The sequence below is a fragment of the Papio anubis genome, chromosome 14 (assembly GCF_008728515.1).
Source record: "Papio anubis isolate 15944 chromosome 14, Panubis1.0, whole genome shotgun sequence".
NCBI lineage: Eukaryota > Metazoa > Chordata > Mammalia > Primates > Cercopithecidae > Papio > Papio anubis.
Window position 1 is genome coordinate 32,586,165 of NC_044989.1, and position 22,165 is coordinate 32,608,329.

At 37.8% G+C, this 22,165-nt stretch overlaps 1 protein-coding gene across 3 annotated transcripts in view; it reads left to right on the forward strand.

Annotated features, from left to right (window-relative positions):
* TTC27 (tetratricopeptide repeat domain 27) overlaps window positions 1-22,165 on the forward strand; it is a 179,743-nt gene that overhangs the window by 141,236 nt on the left and 16,342 nt on the right. For all 3 annotated transcript variants that reach the window (XM_003908490.3, XM_009183967.2, XM_021924742.2), the window contains 2 exons: window positions 358-410; window positions 4,749-4,914. In XM_003908490.3, the coding sequence (XP_003908539.1) occupies window positions 358-410; window positions 4,749-4,914 (219 nt within the window). The remainder of the gene's footprint in view (window positions 1-357; window positions 411-4,748; window positions 4,915-22,165) is intronic.

The window sequence follows — 22,165 nt, forward strand, 5'->3', positions numbered from 1 at the left end:
TTTTAAGATAGGAAAAAACAGTATACTGCGTTGTCTTTTTTGTGATAAATCTATGTACTATATAGAGCATGTTGTAAATTAGCTATTTTGTAAATCTAAATTTGAAAATAAAATCTTAACTGAATTGCTGATTGGTACAATCATAGTTATATTGCTTGGTTGATTGTTTTAACCTTTTTCTAAATTATAAAAGTTCAGCTTGATTTAATTTTGCTGTATACCTTTAAACACATCTTATTGAAAATTGTGATTTTAAAGAGCATATATTGGACTAGGAAAGTGTGTTGTACTTTTGGTTTCAGCAATAATTTTACCTAAATGAGAATAGTTAATTAACTGAGTCCTCTATCATTTCAGAATGCTGAAGCTTGGAACAATTTATCAACTTCCTATATCCGATTAAAGCAAAAGTAAGTACATCAGACAATTATGAAGAACTTTGCTTCCCAAATAAATGAGTGAGATTTTCTACAACTGAACATTGTTTCAATGTTTCTCCTTGTTTTACCTTTCTCACCCATGTATATGAAATAGAATAACTTAAGTAGAATAGCTTAATTCAAACTAAATTAACTTGAATTCTAAATATACAGTGTATTTCTTGAAAACATTTCATATGTAATAAAATAAGAAATGTTACTTGAAATCTTTATGTAGTACTGAAGTTTTACATTCTACATTTTATTACATGATAAAAGCAAACATATGTTTAGTTGGTCAACTCAGTTGACAGTTATTTTTGTTCATTGCTTGCTTTGTACTAGACATTATTGAGAAATGTAAATAAATATGAACCAATGCCTTCAGGGAATGTAGGTTTAAAAAATAAAATACTATGCCATCTTATTTTAAAAATTGATTAGTGTATAAGCTATTTGTGGCAAATATCAAGTGAGAATACAAAGAAGGCTAAAATAATCATACATGATATTTGTAGCACACTTATTATGTGCCAGCCACTCATTTAGGCTCGTGAGGATCAAAGAAGAGAGAAACTGTGTCATCCTGAATCAGAAATGCTTTTGAGAAGATGTTGGACTCAAGCAGAAATTTGTATAGAAGGGGCAGAGGGATGCCTCTTAGGCAAGGGAAATGATGTGACCAAATGCAGAATGACAGGAATGAATGTAGTATTTTAGGAGATAGGAAGCAAAATAGTCCAGCTATAGAGTAATGTGAAATATACGTTGAGAGATAAGGTTAGAAAGGTAGGTTGAAGTAAAATTGCAGCATCTTCTGATTATTTGACCAATGAGTTGAGACTGTCCTGTTGAGTATAGGAAGCCAGAGATTTCAGTGCGGTAATTTCATGAAGAAAGAAGCTTTTGGGGAAGATTTATCTGGTGACAGTATGTGAGGCAGACTAGAGGAAACTGGAGGCTGAGAAACCAGTTAGGACACAGCTGTTGTAACAATTCAGGCATGAGATAACTAGAGTGGAAAAAGAAGGGGCAGATGCCAAACTCTATAAAGGAGGCAACCCACTAACTGGGCTTCTTGACTGGCTACGAAAAGCAAAGGAAAGGGAAGAGACAAGGACTGCTGTTGCCAAAACTCTAATAAATTAATTAAAAGATGGATATATTTTCATTTTTATTTGGCCTTACTTTCAAACTTAATTTAATTTTTCTTGGTGGGATCACAAGATAATTTCTGAAGACATCATTAAATCCATATTACGTAGAGATCATGAAATGCTGCCTCTGCTCTTGGATGATGTAAATAAAGTACTATCTGTTCTACCATTCTCTTCGGAAGATAATATTATGTTCTTGATTGCAACTGAGTGCTAAAACTCTCTGGAGACCTTTTTGGTTTAAAGCAACAGGCTCGGAAGTCCCTGTCATAGTTGTAGAGTGATCTCAGTGAGTTTTTCTGGCAACTCGGATAAGTTTGTACGTAGTGAAGCTCTTGATGCCTTGTCTTCCAGCCCAATCATGTTAGGAATTCTGCTTTCTCTCTTAGGGGTTCTTGCATATTGTTGCTCAACTTTCTTACCTCTTGCAGCTCCACAAATAGGTTTTTGTGCAAAGGTGGAGTTGTAAGGTCTGAGATAAATCATTTTTTTATTCTTTCCTGTTTACTCTTTTCTTTCTTTGCTAAGGCTCCAGACAAAGCTAATGGAATTGTTACTTCTGAGGCAATTATTAATGCTTCTCTCAGAAGATCCTATTCATGCCTTAAAACGGCCCATTAAACTATTTCTTTTATCCTTTTGTGGTCACAAGATTCTTCACTAAAGTGCTGTCTTTGCTGTTTCATCTGATTCCCCTTGATATCATGTTCCTACCAGTCCCATGGAAAAACGTCTCATCTTCGGATGTAATTTTAATGGTGCAATATCTCTACTATAGAGGGGTTTTGATAAGCAAACCCTGAAATGAAGCACCTTACAAAGAAGCTATATTTACCAAAAAGGAAAAAAGAATTCATGGAACAATTTTGAGGCTAGGAAATTATGATTAGGGGGATCATAAGGGAGGACATATAGGAAAAAGGATAATCCTCATGATGTGGATTTTTACTTGTTGAGTTATTTTCCAATAGGATAAATCCTTCACCCCCAACCCCTGAGGATGGGAGAGCTGGGGAGTGTTGGTCTAACACTATTGGAGGCAGTTGTTATTAAATGGAGGTGGTGATATGGTAGAGTAGAGAAAGGAAAAAAAAATTCCATGGAAACAATTTATGACTGAAATTGAAGACATGTTTTCTTTCTTTCTTTTTGAGTTCCCTTGTATTTTTGCAAAAAGGAATCTCTTAGTTCTCTTAGAGTCAATAGATGGTAAATGCTCTTAACTTTGTATATCTAAAAATGTTTCATTTTGCATTTACTCTTGAGTGGTAAGTTTAGCTGGTTATAAAAATTTGGCTGACAGTTATTTTCAGTCAGCACTTTAAAAGTAATAATCTGTTGTCTTCTGTCATCTTACTGCTAATGAAATAAGTATCTGTCATCACTTCTTTGTAGATTTTAGGAATATCTTTCTTAAATTTCACACAATATTTCTAGATGTTCATTTATCTTTACTTATAATGCTCAGTATGTGAAATATACTTTTGATCATAGAATTTATGATCAAAAAACTTTTTGAAATTTGTTCATTTCTGGAAAATTATCAGCTTTTATCTTTTGATATAAAGAATCCTGCCATGCTCTGCATTTGTTTACTGTAGAATCTCTAGCAGATGTATGTTTTGAGTCTTACCTCTCATTCTTTCCTCTGTCTCTTTCCAGCTTTTATTTTATAATTCGAATTCTGTGTGAACTCCTTACTATTATCTTCCAGTTCATCAGTTTCTCCTTGACTATGTGCATTCTAGTTTTTGTTAGCTATTGAGGGTTTTGTTTATGTTTTTTGAGACAGAATCTCGCTCTGTTGCCCAGGCTGGAGTGCAGTGGTGCGATCTCAGCTCACGGCAACCTCCGCCTCCTGGGTTCAAGGGACTCTCCTGCCTCAGCCTCCCAAGTAGCTGGGACTACAGGCATGCGCCACCATGTCCAGCTAATTTTTGTATTTTTAGTAGAGACAGGTTTTCATCATGTTGGTCAGGATGGTTTCGATCTCCTGACCTCGTGATCCACCCTCCTTGGCCTCCCAAAGTGCTTGGATTACAGTTGTGAGTCACTGTGCCCGGCCTGTTGTTGTTTTAATGCCTTTTTCAATACTAAAATTTCCAGTTAGTTTTTATTCACATCTCCTTGTTCATATTTCATTTCTCCCTGTTTTTGTTTCACAATTTCTGCTCCTTTTCAGTGTAAATATTTCTTTGTCTCAGTATTCTAAACAAATTTATTTAAAGACTTGATAGATTGTTCCTTAAACAATTAAGAAAAACTTTTTTTCACTCCTCCCTCTACCCCTTAAAATCAGTTTTTTGTTTTTTTTTTTAAACATGGAGTCTTGCTTTGTTGCCCAGGCTGGAATGCAGGGGCGTGATCTTGGCTCACTGCAACCTTGGCCTCCCAGGTTCAAGTGATTCTCATGCCTCAGCCTCCTGACTAGCTGGGATTACAGGCACGTGCCACCACACCCAGCTAATTTTTGTTTGTTTGTTTGTTTGTTTAGTAGAGATGGGGTTACCCTGTATTGGCCAGCCTGGTCTCGAACTCCTGACCTCAGGTGATCCACCCACCTCGGCCACTCAAAAAGTCCTGGGATTATAGATGTGAGCCACCATGCCTGGCCCCCTTAAAATTTTATCTTTAGTAAATGTATGTCCTGTTGGTTAGTTTTGTTGACTGAGGGTTTTTTTTTCTCACAGGGTGTAGAATTTTGGTTAGCAGCATTTTGGTTGCAGATTCATGAGGAGTGTGTTGTTTTGTTTTGACCTCCTTGCCTCTGGTCCCTCCACTACGGTCTGCACCTTTTTTCTGCACCTTTTGTCTTACAGTTTTGCAGTTGTACTTGCTTGGCCACTCTGACTCCAGATTTGGAACCTGAGTGTGGCTTCTCCTGAGGTGATACTGGGATTGATACCCAGTTTTAAAATAATGTCCTTGTTACCAGTAAATAGATTAGGAAAGGAGTATCTCTGTATGTATGCTACATATACCATAGGGTCCGTCACTGAATTTTGTAGGGAAGTTTGAGGTGGTTTTGTGGTGTTTGGGTCTCTAATTCTGTTTGTTAATATGAATGAATAAGGACTGACGGTCCACATTAGCATTTTATACATTTAGCTATGCTTTATTCTAATAAAAAAAGAGTTCATTATTGCTCTCTTTAAAATTTGACCTTCAATAGAGTAAAAGCTTTTAGAACTTTACAAGAAGCTCTAAAGTGTAACTATGAACACTGGCAAATTTGGGAAAACTACATCCTTACCAGCACTGATGTTGGGGAATTTTCAGAAGCCATTAAAGCTTATCACCGACTCTTGGACTTACGTGACAAATACAAAGATGTTCAGGTAGGATATTCATATTTTGTTATTTCAGTTTGTGTTTGATATGAATCCTTGATCATACGGTATAAATTATTTCCTTGAATATGCACAGGAAAGTTTTGTTAAACACATGTAACATATGAAAAAGGTATTTTTTTTCTAGTCAAATATTCTTCATGATATATGGAATTCTGGTATTCTGATGTCAGATTTGTTTGTACAGTCATAAACTGAATATTACTGTGACTCAGTTACGAAAATCTGATGTGTGGGTTACATATATAGTCACTTTGCCGAAACTAAATAAAACACTGTATTACTTAGTACTTTGGGTATCTCAGTGTATTCTCTGACTTGTGGTAGCTGGAATAAGTCCTATACTCATTTGTTCATTCATTTAACAAGCATTTACTGTATATCTTCAGATGGTACGAACAATATAGAGAGGATGGCTAACATTTTCTTTGCAATGTTTCATGAGATGGTGCTCTATTTGGTGGAATAAAGTATCCCTCCAGAATGTATGGGAGACTCAAAGCTGTTGTATCATCCAAAAGATTAAATAGAAAAGACCTTTTTGGTTTAATTGTAGTTGAAGACAATATGCTGTCTTCAGTGTCAAGTGATACTCTGAGATCATGCCACTGCACTCCAGCCTGGGTGACAGAGCGAAACTCTGTCTCAAAACAAACAAACAAACAAACAAACAAAACTGAATGGAATGATAGCCAAGTGAATGGAGGGATAGCAGAGTTTTACATCCCTAGAAAGGGTAGGGGCTGTAGTGAATCTGTTTGCACAGTCCCCTGACAGTCAATAGTTGTCCCGCTCACACTGCTGAAATTTTCCATTGAGATGGTTCTTCCTCTTCTACACTTAGCGCCTTGGCAAAGGGCACTGATGAGACTCTGAACAGATCTCAGTATATTGTGACCACTGAAGATAGTGCATATCTCTTGTTTACTGCAATTGTGATTTTTAAGATCTTTCTTTACTAGGAAAGATTTCTGAAACCTGTTCCTAAAATCTCAAGGAGAATAAATCACTTATATTGGTAGTATATTCCATCTTACACTTGAAGGAAATTCTATTGTTTTCTTTCATATTAAAAAAAATATACATGAAACATTCACATCCAACACTCCTCATTTAGACATTGCTGCTGAATTGAATTCTTTAGAATTCCTTAGAATCTCACACTGTCAGAGCAAAAAGGGACCTTAGAAGTCCTCTAGGGCTATGCTGAATAGTTTACACACCAAGTCAGAAAGGAGTGTGAAGCTCCCCTCCTTCCTCATAAGCCAGACAGGGGGCTTCTTCAAGCTGTCAGTCTGCTTTATTGCTGCTCATAACTTGGCTGTGTCATCTCTTTCTTAATTGTCTTAGAATCGGCTTCCTTGGTCAGTCTGATCCTGTTAATCTTCTGTGCCTCCATTTTCTAACTGATCTGCTTGTCTTTCTGTTGTGAGTGGGATTTCCCCTTAAAATCTATACTTTAACCCCAGTAATCTTCTTCATATCTGCTAAGGATTAGTAACAACTGGCTCACCAGGTTGACTTTTTGGATCTTGAGAAAATCCTGATCATCCTTTCATGCTTGGCACCAGTAGGAGTTGTTTTATATAAGGTACCCAAATGGGTCTAGGTCTCTCCTCCAATAAGAGACAGACTTATTATATGTGCATGTGAAAGGAAGTGGCTTTTCTGCTTGCTCTTTTATTCTCCTTCACTTCCCAAGGCACGTAGAGCAGGTCAAAGTGGTGTGTGGTAAAATAACAATAATTAATATTTACTGAGGGCTTGCTGTGTGTCTGAGACTATCCTGAGCACTTCACATGTATTAGCTCATTTAATTCTCAACACGGCTGTAGGGAATAGGATTATACTATCATAAGCTATGTCTAACTCTGGATGGATGAATGGATGGATAGATGGATCTTCCCACCCACTTGTTTTAAGGAAACTGATATTAGACAAAATAACTGTTCAAAGATTGTTTGGAAGAGCTGTTATTTGTACATCATAAAGAGTTATAAAGTCATCAAGATAATGCTGATTTTAGTTGACTTAGATGAATTAAGTATGGCAAATCTTGCTAACTCATGTATTCTAAAAGAAAGGCAAGAAAAAGCAAAGCAGAAGCAGTTACAATAGCTGAAAAGGTATTGAAGAATTTTACTTCAATTTCTTTTTTCTTACCACCCCCACCACCCCCAGATTAGGAGTCTCATTCTCTCTCAGGATGAAAAACATTCTTGCTAATGTTTAGATAATACTTCTGTATTTGAGTATCTGTAAAGGTATCGGGAAAGAGGTGATATTTAGAATAATCTATTGGTAGTAACAGTGGTATTATAGATACCAAAGGATATAATTTTGGTTAAAAATAACCTGAGGATGTAGATAGTTGATTCTGATAAAACTTTCAGTTGTGATTTGCCCTGTTGGATGCCAAATCAAAATCATTGGAATTTTAAGAACATTTGCTTAGAAATCTTTCAGCTGGCTGGGCGCAGTGGCTCCTACCTGTAATCCCAGCATTTTGGGAGGCCAAGGTGGGAAATTTACTTGAGCCCAGGGGTTTGAGACCAGCCTGCACAACACTGAGAAACCCTTTTTCTACAAAAAAATACAAAAAAGTTTAGCTGGGCTTGGTAGTATGTACCTGTAGCTACTCGGGAGGCTGAGGTGGGAGGATCCCTTGAGCCTGGAGAGGTTGAAGCTGCAGTGAGCCATGATCACACCACTGTACTCTAGCCTAGGTGACAGAGCAAGACCCTGTCTCTTAAAAAAAAAAAAAAAAAAGAGAAGTCTTTCAGGGGCCTTCCTTAAGAAAGAATAAAAAGACCCAAAATGCATAGAGATGCATTTGAGCATTATTCAGAAGAGGAAAAAAACTCTAAAAAATATATACATATATTTTCCTAATATGAATTCAGATACTATGATTTAACTTTTATCTTAAATAGATTTTTTCAAACATATTTTAGTGGTCATAGTCTTAGCTTCTTACTTTTCTAATCATGGGGAATTTTCAATATAGCAAAATCATGTTCTGATTCCGATTTAACATGTTCTAATCCTGTACCTGTTTTTTTCTACTTTATGGATGTGGATTATTGCCATTAAAATTTTTGTGTGTGGGGGGTAAATTCATGCTTATTTTAATACAGACATAGGGTAAATTAGCCTCAAATTTTTCTGTTTTTTCCTCACTATTTGTAATTGAAGAATGAGTGGATATACTACCTTTATCATTTTCTTTCTTTTTTGTCCATTTTATAATTTTATTAATATTTTAATTGACAAACTCTAATTGTATACATTTATGGAGTAACATATGATGTTTTCATATGTGTATACAATGTGGAATGATTAGATCAGGCTAATTAACATACCCATCACCTTGTTTACCTATCTTTTTATGGTGAGATATTTGACATTTTACTCAGGTATTTTGAAACATACATTATCATTGACTGTAGTCACTGTGCCGTGCAGAAGATCTCAAACTTAATCCTCTGTCTGAAACTTTGTATCCTTTCCGCCAAAATTCCCCATTTCCTCCCCACCCCACCTCCACCCTACCCTGACTCTAGTGACCATCATTCCTTTCTGTATAGTTTGTCATTAGTATTATAGATATGCTACTGATTTTTGTATGTTGATTTTGTATCTGAATTTATTTCATCTAATAGTTTTTACATGGACTCTTTAGGGTTTTTGCTAAGATCATATCGTCAGCAAATAGAGACAATTTTGCTTAGTCCTTACCTATTAGAATATCTGTTATTTCTTTTTTCTTGCCTAATTGCTCTGTCTAGGACTTCCAGTACTATGTTGAAAAAAACCTTTGTCCTAATTTTGACTAATGTATGGTTTGGTAAGACCCAGGAATGCTTTTCTATAATAACACTTATTTGTATTTATTTCTAGATTATACATATTTTTATTCATCTATGATAAAACTGATTTTCATGTTTCTACATAATTAGTTCCTGTTCAGTTTTCCAGTTTTTGGCTATTATAAATAATGTCATGAATATCCTTGCAGACAAATCCTCATGTATAGCCATACCTCTTTCCTCAAGGTAAATTCTAATGTTGATTTGTTGGGGTATTTTTCCTTTTCTTCCTTCTTTCTTTTTCTGGATACCTTGGGCAACATTTTGGGAAAATAATTTAAGTATTGCAGTATTGACATTCATTTGCTGTTTATATGTGGAAGAGGAAGGAAAGGGGATTAACATATATTGAGTGCTTACTATGTTTCTGCCACTTAACACAGATTATCTTTTATTAGGCATACAGTATGTGAGGTGGATACTAAATATTCCTCATTTTATAGTTGATTAATGTGAGACCCAGAGAGCTTATATAACTTGAGCAGTAATTTGGCTAGTAGGAACCGAAGACAGAAATCATAGGTAGGCATGTCTTATTTTTTTCTTTATGTCACGCCTTGAAGTCTGTAGAGAAGATTTATGTCAAAAGCACATTTTCCCATCATATTAACGTGCTTGTGAACTGTATCTAACAAAGGTTTTTAAAAATTCAGGCTTAATTTGCAGATAATAAGCCAGGCATGGTGGCATATGCTTACAGCCCCAGCTATTTGTGAGGCTACAGCAGGAGGATTACTTAAGCCCTGGAGTTTGAGGTTTCAGTGAGCTGTGATTGTGTCACCGCACTCCAGCCTGGGCAACAGAGCGAAACCTCATCTCAAAAAAATATGAAATAAAATAACAAAAAAAAAATGCAGATAATTTTAACTAGTATATATTCTTAGGTAATCACCACCCCAGATAGTTATGGAACATTTTCATTATTACAGGAAGTTATCTTACGTGCATTTCCAGTCAGTCGAAATATCACCTCTTTTCCCTATGAGGCAACTACTTTCTGATTTCTGTCTCCACAGTTCAGTTTTGCTTTTTCTTGAATACCATATAGATAGAATCATACAATATGTATCCTTGCATATTGAGGTTGTCCTTTGTGTGTATTTTTATTTGATACTTTCTTTGGGGACAGGAGAAGATGGTGTTGATGTACAGTGAGGCAAGTTGCCAATGAAACTGAAGTCCTGGAACACTTGCTGGCTGTGCATTACCTGAAAGTAAAAGGAGGAGGGAATGGATATATGTTATACAAAGTGTAGCTTTAGAAAATAGTTATTCTCGGCCGGGCGCGGTGGCTCAAGCCTGTAATCCCAGCACTTTGGGAGGCCGAGACGGGCGGATCACGAGGTCAGGAGATCGAGACCATCCTGGCTAACACGGTGAAACCCCGTCTCTACTAAAAAAATACAAAAAACTAGCCGGGCGCGGTGGCGGGCGCCTGTAGTCCCAGCTACTCGGAAGGCTGAGGCAGGACAATGGCGTGAACCCGGGAGGCGGAGCTTGCAGTGAGCAGAGATCCGGCCACTGCACTCCAGCCTGGGCAGCAGAGCAAGACTCCGTCTCAAAAAAAAAAAAAAAAAAAAGAAAATAGTTATTCTCACCATTTAACTGTTGAGGTACCTGAGGCTCAGCAAAGTGAATTAATAGGTCGATTTCTTATAGCTAGCGAGCAGTAAAGCTAAGTCTTGACATCTGGCCTATTTAACCTAAAGCCCTTTCCACGGTCTAAGAACTGTTTTTTTGTTTTGTTTTGTTTTTTGTTTTTTTTCTGAAGCACTAAAAAAGACAATGCTAAACTGCCTATCTCTCTCTGATAACTGAGGTTTGGGGAAGCCAAGGGTCAGGGTTATCAGACCAGGAAATAGAACAAGTACTTAGAGAGCTCCAAGTGGAGCAGGGAGCTAGCCAAGCAGGGGAGGTGGGAAATTGCTTCATTCCTGGCCTGGAGCCCTCCTGAAGTTTTTGTAATGGGTCCTAAGGCAGTCCTATTCTTTCCTACTCTGAGGACCTCCAGGATTCAAAGGGTCAGTGCCTTGCGCTGTAGGCCAAGACTTTGATGAGACTAGCCCAGAGAAGTCAAGGTTAGTGTTGGGAAACAATAGTTAAAGTTTCTCTTTGTGGAGATTCTTCTACATTTATGTTGGAATTGCCACTGCTGTATGTGAGAGGCTTTCAACTCTCTTCACAGGCCAGTGTTAGTTTCCCAGTCATTCTCTGCTTGCTGCATTCCCTGAGTGTGGTTCCTGATGGAGGTGAGAAATAGGGTTGAGATAGAGAATGAAACATAAGTTCTACTATTGCCTAAATGAAATTGAGATGTGGGTAAGGGATTTAAAGGCCATTACATGAACTCAGTGGCATGGTATTGGTTTGGGTGGGATATGAGGGCTATAGAGCTGTTTATACTGATTAAAATGAAATCTATCACATACAAAGAATCCTCAGTAAGATTATCAGCAGATTTCTCATCATAAACTTTGGAGGCCAGAAGGCAGTGGGCTGATATTTTCAAAGTGCTAAAAGAAAAAAACAGGAATCCTTTATCTGGCAAAACTGCCTTTCAAAAGTGAGGGAGAAATTAAGGCATTCCCAGATAACCAAAAGTTAAGGAAGTTCATTACCACTAGAACTGCCCTGCAAGAAATGCTCAAGGGGGTCCTACAGGGTGAAAAGAAAGGACACTAGACAATAACTCAAAGCTGGATAGAGAAATAAACATCTCAATAAAGATAAATATAAGAACAATTATAAAAACTAATATTATTGCAACATTGTTTATTGTTGTTGTTGTTTGAGATGGAGTCTTGCTCTGTTGCCCAGGCTGAAGTGCAATGGCGTGATCTTGGCTCACTGCAACCTCTGCCTCCGGGTTCAAGTGATTCTCCTGCCTCAGCTTCCTCAGTAGCTGGGATTATAGGTGCCTGCCACCACGCCCGGCTAATTTTTGTATTTTTAGTAGAGACAGGGTTTCACCATGTTGGTCAGGCTGGTCTTGAACTCCTGACCTCAGCTGATACATCCACCTCGGCCTCCCAGAGTGCTGGGATTACAGGCGTGAGCCACCGGCCTGTTATGATGTTTTTTTAACTGTAGTCTTTGTTTTCCACATGATTTAAGAGACTATACACTAAAGAAAACAGTTATTAGTCTAAAAGCTAATAGTATTGTAACTTTGCTTTGTAGCTCCATATTTTGCTTTCTATGTAATTTAAGAGGCTAATGCATTAAACATATTAGTGTATGTTTTGGGGCACACCATTTATAAAGATGTAATTTTGTGACATCAACAACCAAAAGGGGTGAGTATGGCTCTGTTAGAGAAGCAGGGATTTTGTATGTTAATGAATTTTATAATAGACATATATAAAACATTCTACCCAACAGCAGTGTACGTATTCTTCCCAAGCGCACATGGGACATTATCTAGGAGAGACAATATGATAGATCATAAATTAAGTCTCAGTAGATTTAAAAAGATAAATGTCATAGAAAGTATCTTCTTTGATTACCTGAGGATGAAATTACAAATCAGTAACAGAAGTAAAACTAGAAAATTCACCAAATTATGGAAAATAAACAACACACTCTTAGTCAATGGATCAAAAAAGAAATCACAAGAGAAATTAGAAAATACTAAAAATGAATGAAAATGAAAATACAACATACCAAAACTTGTAGGACACAGCGAACGCATTGCTAAGGAAGAAATTTGTAACTCTAAATGCTTACTTTAAAACACAAGAAATATTTCAAACAATAACTTAACTTTACAACATAAAGAGCAAACTAAACCCAAGGCTAGCAGAAGGAAGAAAATAAGAATAAAGATTAGAATAGCGATAAATGAAATAGACAGTAGAAAAATAATAGAGAAAAATCAGTGAAACTAAAAATTAGGTCTTTGAAAAGATTAATAAAATGGACAAACCTTTAGATAGAGGGACTAAGAAAAAAAAAGTAGACTCAGATTACTGAAATCAGAAATGAAAATGGGGACATTACTACTGATTCTACAGAAATGAAAAGATTATAAGAGAATATTGTGAACAAGTATATGTCAACAAAGTGGATAACCTAGATGAAATAGACAAATTTCTAGAAACACAAAACCTACCAAGACTAAATCATAAAGAAATAAGAAATCCAAATAGATGTATAACTATTAAGGAGATAGAATCAGGAATCAAAAATCTCTCAACAAAGAAAAGCCCTGGACCTGATGGATTCACTGGTAAATTGTATCAAACATTTAAAGAAGTCACAACAATCTTTCTCAAACTTTTCCAAAAAATTGAAAAGGAAGGAACACCTCTTGGCTCATGCTATGAGGCCAGCATTATCCTGATACCAAAGCCAGGCAAAGACACTACCAAAAAAACCCCAAAAAACCACAGACCAAAATCTCTTATGAACGTTGATGCAAAAACCCTTAACAAAATACTAGCAAATTGATTCACTAGCATATAAAAAGGATTATACACCATGACCAAGTGGGATCTACTCCTGGAATTTGAGGATGGTTCAACATATGAAATAGATCAATGTAATAGACTGCATTAACAGAATGAGGGGGAAAAAATGTCACCTGATTGTCTCAATTAATGTTGAAAAAGCATTTGAAAAAATTCAGCACACATTCCTGATTTAAAAAACATTCAACAAGCTAGGAATAGAAGGGAGCAGCCTCAACATAATAAAAGCCAGATATGAAAAACCCACAGCAAACATCATACTTAATGGTGAAAGACTGAAAGCTTCTTTTCTTATTTATTTATTTATTTATTTATTTATTTATTTAGAGACAAAGTCTTGCTCTGCTGCCTAGGCTGGAGTGCAGTGCCACGATCTCAGTTCACTATAGCCTTCACCTCCCAGGCTCAAGTGATTCTCCTGTGTCACCCTCCCAAGTAGCTGCAACTACAGGCACATGCCACCATGCCCAGCTAATTTTTGTATTATTATTATTATTTATTTTTTTTTTTTAGTAGAGATGGGGTTTCACCATGTTGGCCAGGCTGGTCTTGAACTCCTTACCTTAGGTGATCCACCCACCTTGGCCTTCCAAAGTGCTGGGATTATAGGCGTGAGCCACCGCTCCCAGCCTGAAAGCTTCTTTTCTAAGATCGGAAACAATGCAAGGATGCTTGCTTTCACTTCCATTCATCACAGCACTGGAAGTTCAAGGCAGAGCAATTATACAAGAAAAAGAAGTAAAAGACATCCAAATTGGTAAGAAATAAAATTATCTGTTTGCAGATGATGTGATCTTGTATGTAGAAAATGCTAAAGATTCCACAAAAAAGCTCTTAGAACTAATAAATGAATTCAGGACAGTAGCAGGATACAAAGTCAGCACGCAAAAATCAGCTGCATTTCTGTACACTAACAGTGAACAATCCCAAAAGGAAATTATGAAAACAATTCCATTTACAATAGCATAAAAAATACTTTGGAATTAAGTTAACTAAGGAAGTAAAAATCTTGGACCACAAAAACTAGAAAACATGATGAAAGAGATTAAAGAAGATATAAATAAATGGAAACACATCTTGTATTCATGGATTGAAAGACTTAACATTGTTGTCAATACTACCCAAAGTGATGTCTGGATTTCAGTGCAGACTGCACTGAAAAAATAAAGAGGAGACTCAAATTACTGAAATCAGAAATGAAAATGGGGACATTACTACTGATTCTATAGAAACAAAAAGATTATAAAAGAATATTGTGAATAAGTGTATGCCAACAAAGTGGATAACCTAGATGAAATAGACAAATTCCTAGAAACTCAAAACCTACCAAGACTAAATCATGAAGAAATAGGAAATCTGAATGGATTGGTTTTTCACAGAAATAGAAAAACCTATCCTAAAATTCTAATGGAATCTCAGGAGACCATAGGTAGCCCAAACAACTTTTAAAAAGAACAACAAAGCTAGAGGACTCACGCTTCCTGATTTCAAAACTTACCACAAAACTGTAGTAGTCAAAACAGTGTGGTACTGGCATAAAGACAGACATATAGACCAATGGAATTGAACTAAGAGCCCAGAAATCTTTGCATATATGGTCAAATGATTTTTTTTTTCTTTTTTTTTAAGAGATAGTGTCTCAGCTGGGCATGGTGGCTCATGCCTGTAATCCCAGCACTTTGGGAGGATGAGGCGGGCAGATCACCTGAGGTCAGGACTTCGAGACCAGCCTGGCCAACATGGTGAAACCCCATCTCTACAAAAAATACAAAAATTAGCTGGGCATGGTGGTGCAGCCTGTAGTCCCAGCTACTGGGGAGGCTGAGGCAGGAGAATCACTTGAACCTGGGAGGCAGAGGTTGCAGTGAGCCGAGATTGTGCCACTGCATTCCATCCTGGGGGACAGAGTAAGAGTCTGTCTCAAAAAAAAAAAAAAAAAAAAAGAGACAGTGTCTCACTCTGTCAAACAGGCTGGAGTGCAGTGGCATGATCATAGCTTACTGCCACTGCAGTTTTGAACTCCTGGGCTCAAGCAGCCCTCCTGCCTCAGCTTCCTAAGTAACTAGGACCACAGGATATGCCTCCACATCTAACTAATTGTGTGTGTGTGTGTGTGTTTTTTTTTTCCTGTGGACACAGCATCTTGCTGTGTTGCCAAAGTTGGTCTCCATCCCCTCAGCTCAAACAGGCTACACACCTCTGCTTCCCAAAGTGCTGGAATTGCAGGCATGAGCTTCTGCACCTGACTCAAATGATTTTTGACAAGGGTGCTAAGACTATTCAATGGGGAAATTTCAACAAATTGTCGTGGGAAAACTGCATATCCACATGCAAAAGAATAAAGTTGGACCCTTACCTAACACTGTATACACAATGCTAACTCAAAATGAATCAAAGACTTAAATTTAAGAGCTACAACTGTAAAACTCTTAAAAGTAAACATAGGGAAAGAACTTTATAACAGTAGATTTGGCAGTGATTTCTTGGATGACACCAAAAGCACACGCAATAAAAAGAAAAAACAGACAAATTGGACTTTGTGAAAATTTAAAAATTTTGTGCACCAAAAACAGTATCAATGGAGTAAAAAGACAACTCACAGAATGGAAGAAAATATTTGCAAGTAATATATCTGATAAGGGAATAATATCCAGAATATATAGAGGACTCCTAAAATTCAACGACAACAAAACCCTGTTTACAGCCCAATTAAAAAATGTGCAAAAGAGTTGAATAGACATTTCTTCACAGAAGATAAACAAATGAACAATAAGCATATTAAAAGATGCTCAGCACCACTAATCATTAAGGAAACGCAAATCAAATTAGATACCACCTTAACACCCACTAGGATGGCTACTAGCAAAAAATTAAAAAGAAAAAAAACAGAAAATAGGCTTGGCGCAGTGGCTCACAACTGTAATCCCAGCACTTTGGGAGGCCGAGGAGGGCAGATCATGAGGTCGGGAGATTGAGACCATCCTGGCTAACACGGTGAAACCCCATCTCTACTAAAAATACAAAAAATTAGCCAGGCGTGGTGGTGAGTGCCTGTAGTCCCAGCTATTTGGGAGGCTGAGGCAGGAGAATGGAGTGAACCCAGGAGGTGGAGCTTGTAGTGAGCCATCATGGCGCCACTGCACTCCAGACTGGGCGAGAGAGCGAGACTCTGTCTCAAAAAAAAAAAAAAAAAGAAAAGAAAATAATAAGTGTTGACAAGGACATGGAGAAATTGGAATCCTTGTGTGCTGTTGGTGGGAATGTAAAACAGTACAACTGCTGTGGAAAACAGTATGGTAGTTCCTTTAAAAATCGAAAATGGAATTACCATATGGTCCAGCACTTTTACTTCTGGGTGTATACCCCAAAGAATTTAAAGCAGAATCTAAGAGAAATGTGTATACTTACATTCATAGCAGCGTTATTCACAATAGCTAAAACATGGAAGCAACCCAAATTTCCATCTATGGATGAATGGATACACAAAATGTGGTATGTACATACAATGGAATATTAGTCTTAAAAAGGAAGGAAATTGTGACATATGCTACAAAATGGATGAACCTGGAGGAGATTTATGTTAGTGAAGTAAACCAGTCACAAAAAGACAAATACTCTATGATTCCACTTATATGAAGTACTTAGAGTAGTCAAAATCATAGACACAGAAAGTAGAATGGTCGTTGGGGCTGAAGAGAGAAGGAATGAGGAGTTATGGCTTAATGGGGTAGGGTTTCAGTTTTAAGGTGAAAATAGTTATGGAGATGGATGCTGGTGATGGTTGTACAACATTATGAATGTATTTAATACTGATGAATTGTACATTTAAAAATGGTTAATATTCTAAATTGCATGTTATGTGTATTTTACTAAAATGAGAAAGAGTAGAGGAAAAAAAATCTAAGTATCCAAGTCTAAAAAGTTTATCAGATTAGTTTATGATACAGCAAACAAACTCCAGATAGACTAAATCTATGCTAAATGTTTTTTAATCTCATAGAAAAATTAGGAACAGGCAATAGAAGTAGATAGTGATAAAAGTTCTTGAACTCTGAAGCAGTAAAAGAAAGCTGGAAGGAATTTTTATGATCACATTTAAAAAATATGTGACAAGATATTTGTAACAAATAAGAAAGATAAAAAGCTAATAATATCCTTATTATATAAAGAGTTAACATCTGCTGCAGGAATGAAATGGAACAGAATAGAGAATTCAGAAACAGATTCAAGTAGGAATGAGAATTTAGTACGTAATAATGATGGCATTTTAAATCTGTGGGATAAAAATAGGATATTTAATACGTATTGAAATAGCTGCCCAAACATTTAGGACCAAAAGCTTGAAACCAAAATAAATTCAGTTAAATAAAATATTTAAATTGGAATTTCTTGAGAAGCAGGATGTGTTGTAGGGAAGAGCACATACTCTGGAGTTAGGCAGCCCATTTCTGCCAGTCACTGGCTGCGTCGACTTGGGCAATTTGCTTAACCACTTTGCCTCAGTTCCAAGCGATACCTGCCTAGTAGGATTCTTGTGAGGATTAAATGAGTTAATAGACTATTAAGAGGAGTAAATTAGTTAATATATGTAAAGGGCTGGGAACAGTACTTGGCAGATACATACAAGTGCTGTTTTTTGTTTTTTGGGTTTTTTTTTTTTTTTTGAGACAGAGTCTCGTCCTGTCACCCAGGCCGGAGTGCAATGTCATGATCTCAGCTCACTGCAACCTCCGCCTCCCAGGTTCAAGTGATTCTCCTGCCTCAGCCTCTTGAGTAACTGGGATTACAGGCACCTGCCACCATGCATGGCTAATGTTTTGTATTTTTAGTAGAGATGGGGTTTCACCATGTTGGCCAGGCTGGTCTCAAACTCCTGACCCCGTGATCTGCCTGCCTTGGCCCCCAAAGTGCTGGGATTACAGGTGTGAGCCACTGTGCCTGATCCTTTATTTTAATTTTATTTTTATTATTATTTTTTTGAGATGGAGTCTCGCTCTGTTGCCCAGGCTGGAGTGCAGTGGCACAATCTCGGCTCACTGCAACCTTCACCACCTGGGTTCAAGCAGTTCTCTTGCCTCAGCCTCCCAAGTAGCTAGGATTACAGGCATGTGCCACTATGCCCAGCTAATTTTTGTATTTTTTTAGTAGAGACGGGGTTTCACCATGTTGGCCAGAATAATCTCGAACTCCTGACCTCAAGTGATCCACCTGCCTCGGCCTCCCAAAGTGCTGGGATTACAGGCATGAGCTACCGCGCCTGGTCACAAGTGCTGTTTAAATGTAGCTGCTGTCATCCTCATTGTCATCACTGAAAATATGACACCATAAAAGCACTAAAAGAAAGCATGGCAAATATTTTTATTGGCTTGGTGATGAAGAAGATATTTTTTATCATGACAAAAAGCCATACTTCATTAAGGAAAAGATCAAGAGATTTGATATTTAAAACTTATGCACATGCAAAAAAAAGGACTTCTGGCCGGTGAGTGGGGTACTGTAGGTCACCAGCCATAGTAAGGGTAGGCTCTGACAGTGACATTCATATGTTTATTGCTTTCTGAACTAAAACCAGAAAATGATTTCCAGAAGCCAGGAGAGTGCCCTAGGAAGAGTTTTTCTCAGTGTTTTAACTGTCTTAGTCTTTCTGCTTAAAAATGCAATGTTAGTTTTCTAGGGCTACAATAACATATTACCACAAATGTGCTGCCTTGAAACAACAGAAGTTTGTTCTCCCCACTGAGTTCTAGAGACCAGAAGTCAAGTTCGAAATCAAGGTGTTGACATGGCCATGTTCCTCTGCAGATGCTAGGGAAGAGTCTTTCTGCACCTCTTCCAGCTTCTTGTGGCTCCTGGCGTTTCTCAGCTATGGCAGCCTAACTCCCATCACTGCCTCCATTTTTACCTCCTCTCCTCTGTGTGTTCCCTTCTTCTGAGGAAGAAGTCATTGGAATTAGGCCAACTCTAGTCCAGAATGACACCTCATCTTAACTAGTTAACATTGCAAAGACCCTATTTCAGGTCAGATTCTGAGGTTCTGCGTGCACATGAATTTTGGGGGAATGTTATTCAGCCCACCACACCACAGCTTTTGTGCTCTATTTCAGGAAGAAAACAGTTGTAGCAGTAGCATTGAGAATAGCGGTGTTCATGAAGAGGGGAGTAGATCCAGTACCTCACTGGGAGCTGTTAGTGGTAGCAGAAGTGACAGGCACAGAGGTACAGCAAGGGAAGACCAGAAAGACCTCAACCACTCCTATGAAAGTCTTGCCTTTAGTGAACACCACCAGAGATTTGAACATCTGGAAGTGACAAAAGAGCTGATGAGACTAGGAAGGGAGTTGATGGAGAACTAATAAAACTTTTTAAAAGAGACACAAACTTAGTCATATACAATATTGGGAGATAAGACTGGAATCCCAGGTCATGTGGGACAAATTAGGATTTCTGAGAAGTTTCTGTTATTAGTCTTCAGCAGATTATCCCTGAAAGAATTTGTGTATATGGATATGTGCATATTCTAGGAAGAGGATGAAAAACTCTCATTAGATCCACAAGGGTGTCCAGAACCCCAAGGAAAAAAACCCAGAGATTAAAGCTTATCTTTGGAGTAGACTGTTAGATTTAGTTTTCAGATGAAAAGACAAGTGGGCCTTTCCTTATAAACATCATGAATTAAAATTTGCCTTTATAACTTGTTACAGTACAAAGAGGAAAATATCACGAAATGCATTTATTTAGTGCCTAGTTTTTAAAAGTTACCGATGTTTTAAACTGTGTATAAATAATTTTTAAAACTTACTTTTCCCTATTATCAGCCCATTTCTCTGGTGCTCTTTTTGTAGTCAATCCCTCAAGACAGGCATCTCTCCACATTATTTCTGCTTCCTCTCCTCATCCTTTTTGGAACTTACGCCATTGCAGTTTTATCTCCCCTAGTCCACTTAGAGTACTATTGTCAAGTTCCGATTGCCACATCCAGTGGACAGTTGCTGGTCCTCAGGTTTCCAGCAATATTAAACACGATTGCTTTCTCCTTTCTTCTCCGTTGGCTTCCAGAATTCCACACTTCTTATCACACCAGCTGCTGCATCCAAATCTTGTTTGCAGACTCATCCTCGTCTTCCCTTCTCTGTGAGAACAACCCCAAGTTCAGTCCTCACATTATTTTTCTTCCCCATATATATTGCTACCCAAGGGGGCTCATCTCTTCCCTTAGTTTTCTTCTCACTTCCAGAGAATACATATTATAAAAACAAGTTACAGGATTTTCCACACATGACCCTTTAACTCTTTTTCACATAGGCTGTTGAATTTGTTTATTTTATCATGGTTGTACTTTTGGATGTCTTAATTTTTTTCCCGTTGGCTCATATTTCCCTAGGGTATTGTCTGTTCAACTGGTAATATATATTTGATGGGAGGGGCTAAAGCTCGGGACCTAATTTGTGACCTTCCTGGTGAGGCTGGGCCATAGGGGGAGCTCACCCATTGGATACACTTTGCCACTGCCACCTCCCACCACCACCGAGTGGCCTGGTTCCTCAGGAAACCTCCCTTACCTTCACTGGACATTGCTCTTTTCCAGTACCCATCTTCCTGAGTAGTTATCTAACCTCAATAAGTAGAGGGCAAAGTAGAAGGGCACCCTTAGGGGCCAGCCAGGCTGCCCAAGCCCTTGCTGTCTGCTCTCCACCCTAGCCAGGCCTTCTGCCTTGATGTGCACACATGGTCCCTGCTTTGTACTGGATTGGCACTGCTGTTTCAGTCTCTCCATGCTGATGGTAAATGTCATGGATAGTAGGAAGTGGAAGTAAAAGGGACAGATAAACACTTTTCTCAGCCCATCTGTGAACCTTGGCACCTAGCCCTTTTCCACCTGAGCTATATTCTCCACCATATTAGGATCCAACCCGCTTCTGTCTCCCCAGGGTTTCTCACATGTTTACTGTAACTTTTTCAGATCATTAACTTTCCTTTTTTCAAGCAAGGTTGATGTTGTGCGAGGTTAGGATTCAGAAGGAGTTGGCAACTTGTGTTAGTTTATAATGAAGATTAACAATAAAACTTCACATTGGGGAAAAATGAGTTCAGTACAAAATAAGAAAAAAATGTAAGCCAGGCATGGTGGCTCATGCCTGTAATCCCAGCACTTTGGGAGTCTGAGACTGGTGAATCACCTGAGGTCAGGAGTGACCAGCCTAGGCAACATGGCGAAACCCCATCTGTACTAAAAATATGAAGAATTAGCCGTGCGTGGTGGCGTGCATCTGTAGTCCCAGCTACTTGGGAGGCTGAGGCACTAGAATCACTCGAACTCTGGCAGTGGATGTTGCAGTGAGCCGAGATTGTACCACTGCACTCCAGCCTGGGTTACAGAGCGAGACTCCATCTGAAAGAAAGAAGAAGAAAGAAAAGAAAAGAGAGAGGGAAGAAAGAAAGAAAGAGAGAGAGGGAGAGAGAGAAAGAAAGAGAAAAAATGTAAATTTCTTAGAAAGGAAATATATTTAGTCCACAAACATTTGGAAATATTTAAGGAAATGGAAAAGTTTAACTTCACTAATAATGAAAGAAACATAGTTCAGAATAATAGCTGCGTATACCTTTTGTAGAATTAAATATCAAAGATTAAAAAATATTTATATACCCAGTGCTGGTAATATGCAATTAAATGACATTTTCATACACAGTACTGTTCATTGGCACCTAATTTGATTTAGCCCTTTTAGAGAATACCTCATTTATCTCTTAAAATATTTATTCTCTTAACTCCATAATTCCGTTTCTGGAATTCTAACCTAAGGAAAGGTTCAGTATGAAAAAAGTCTTTAGGCACAAAGATATGCACTGAAGTGTTTTATTTATATTACTACTGATAACAGTGGCAGCACATGGAAACAGCCT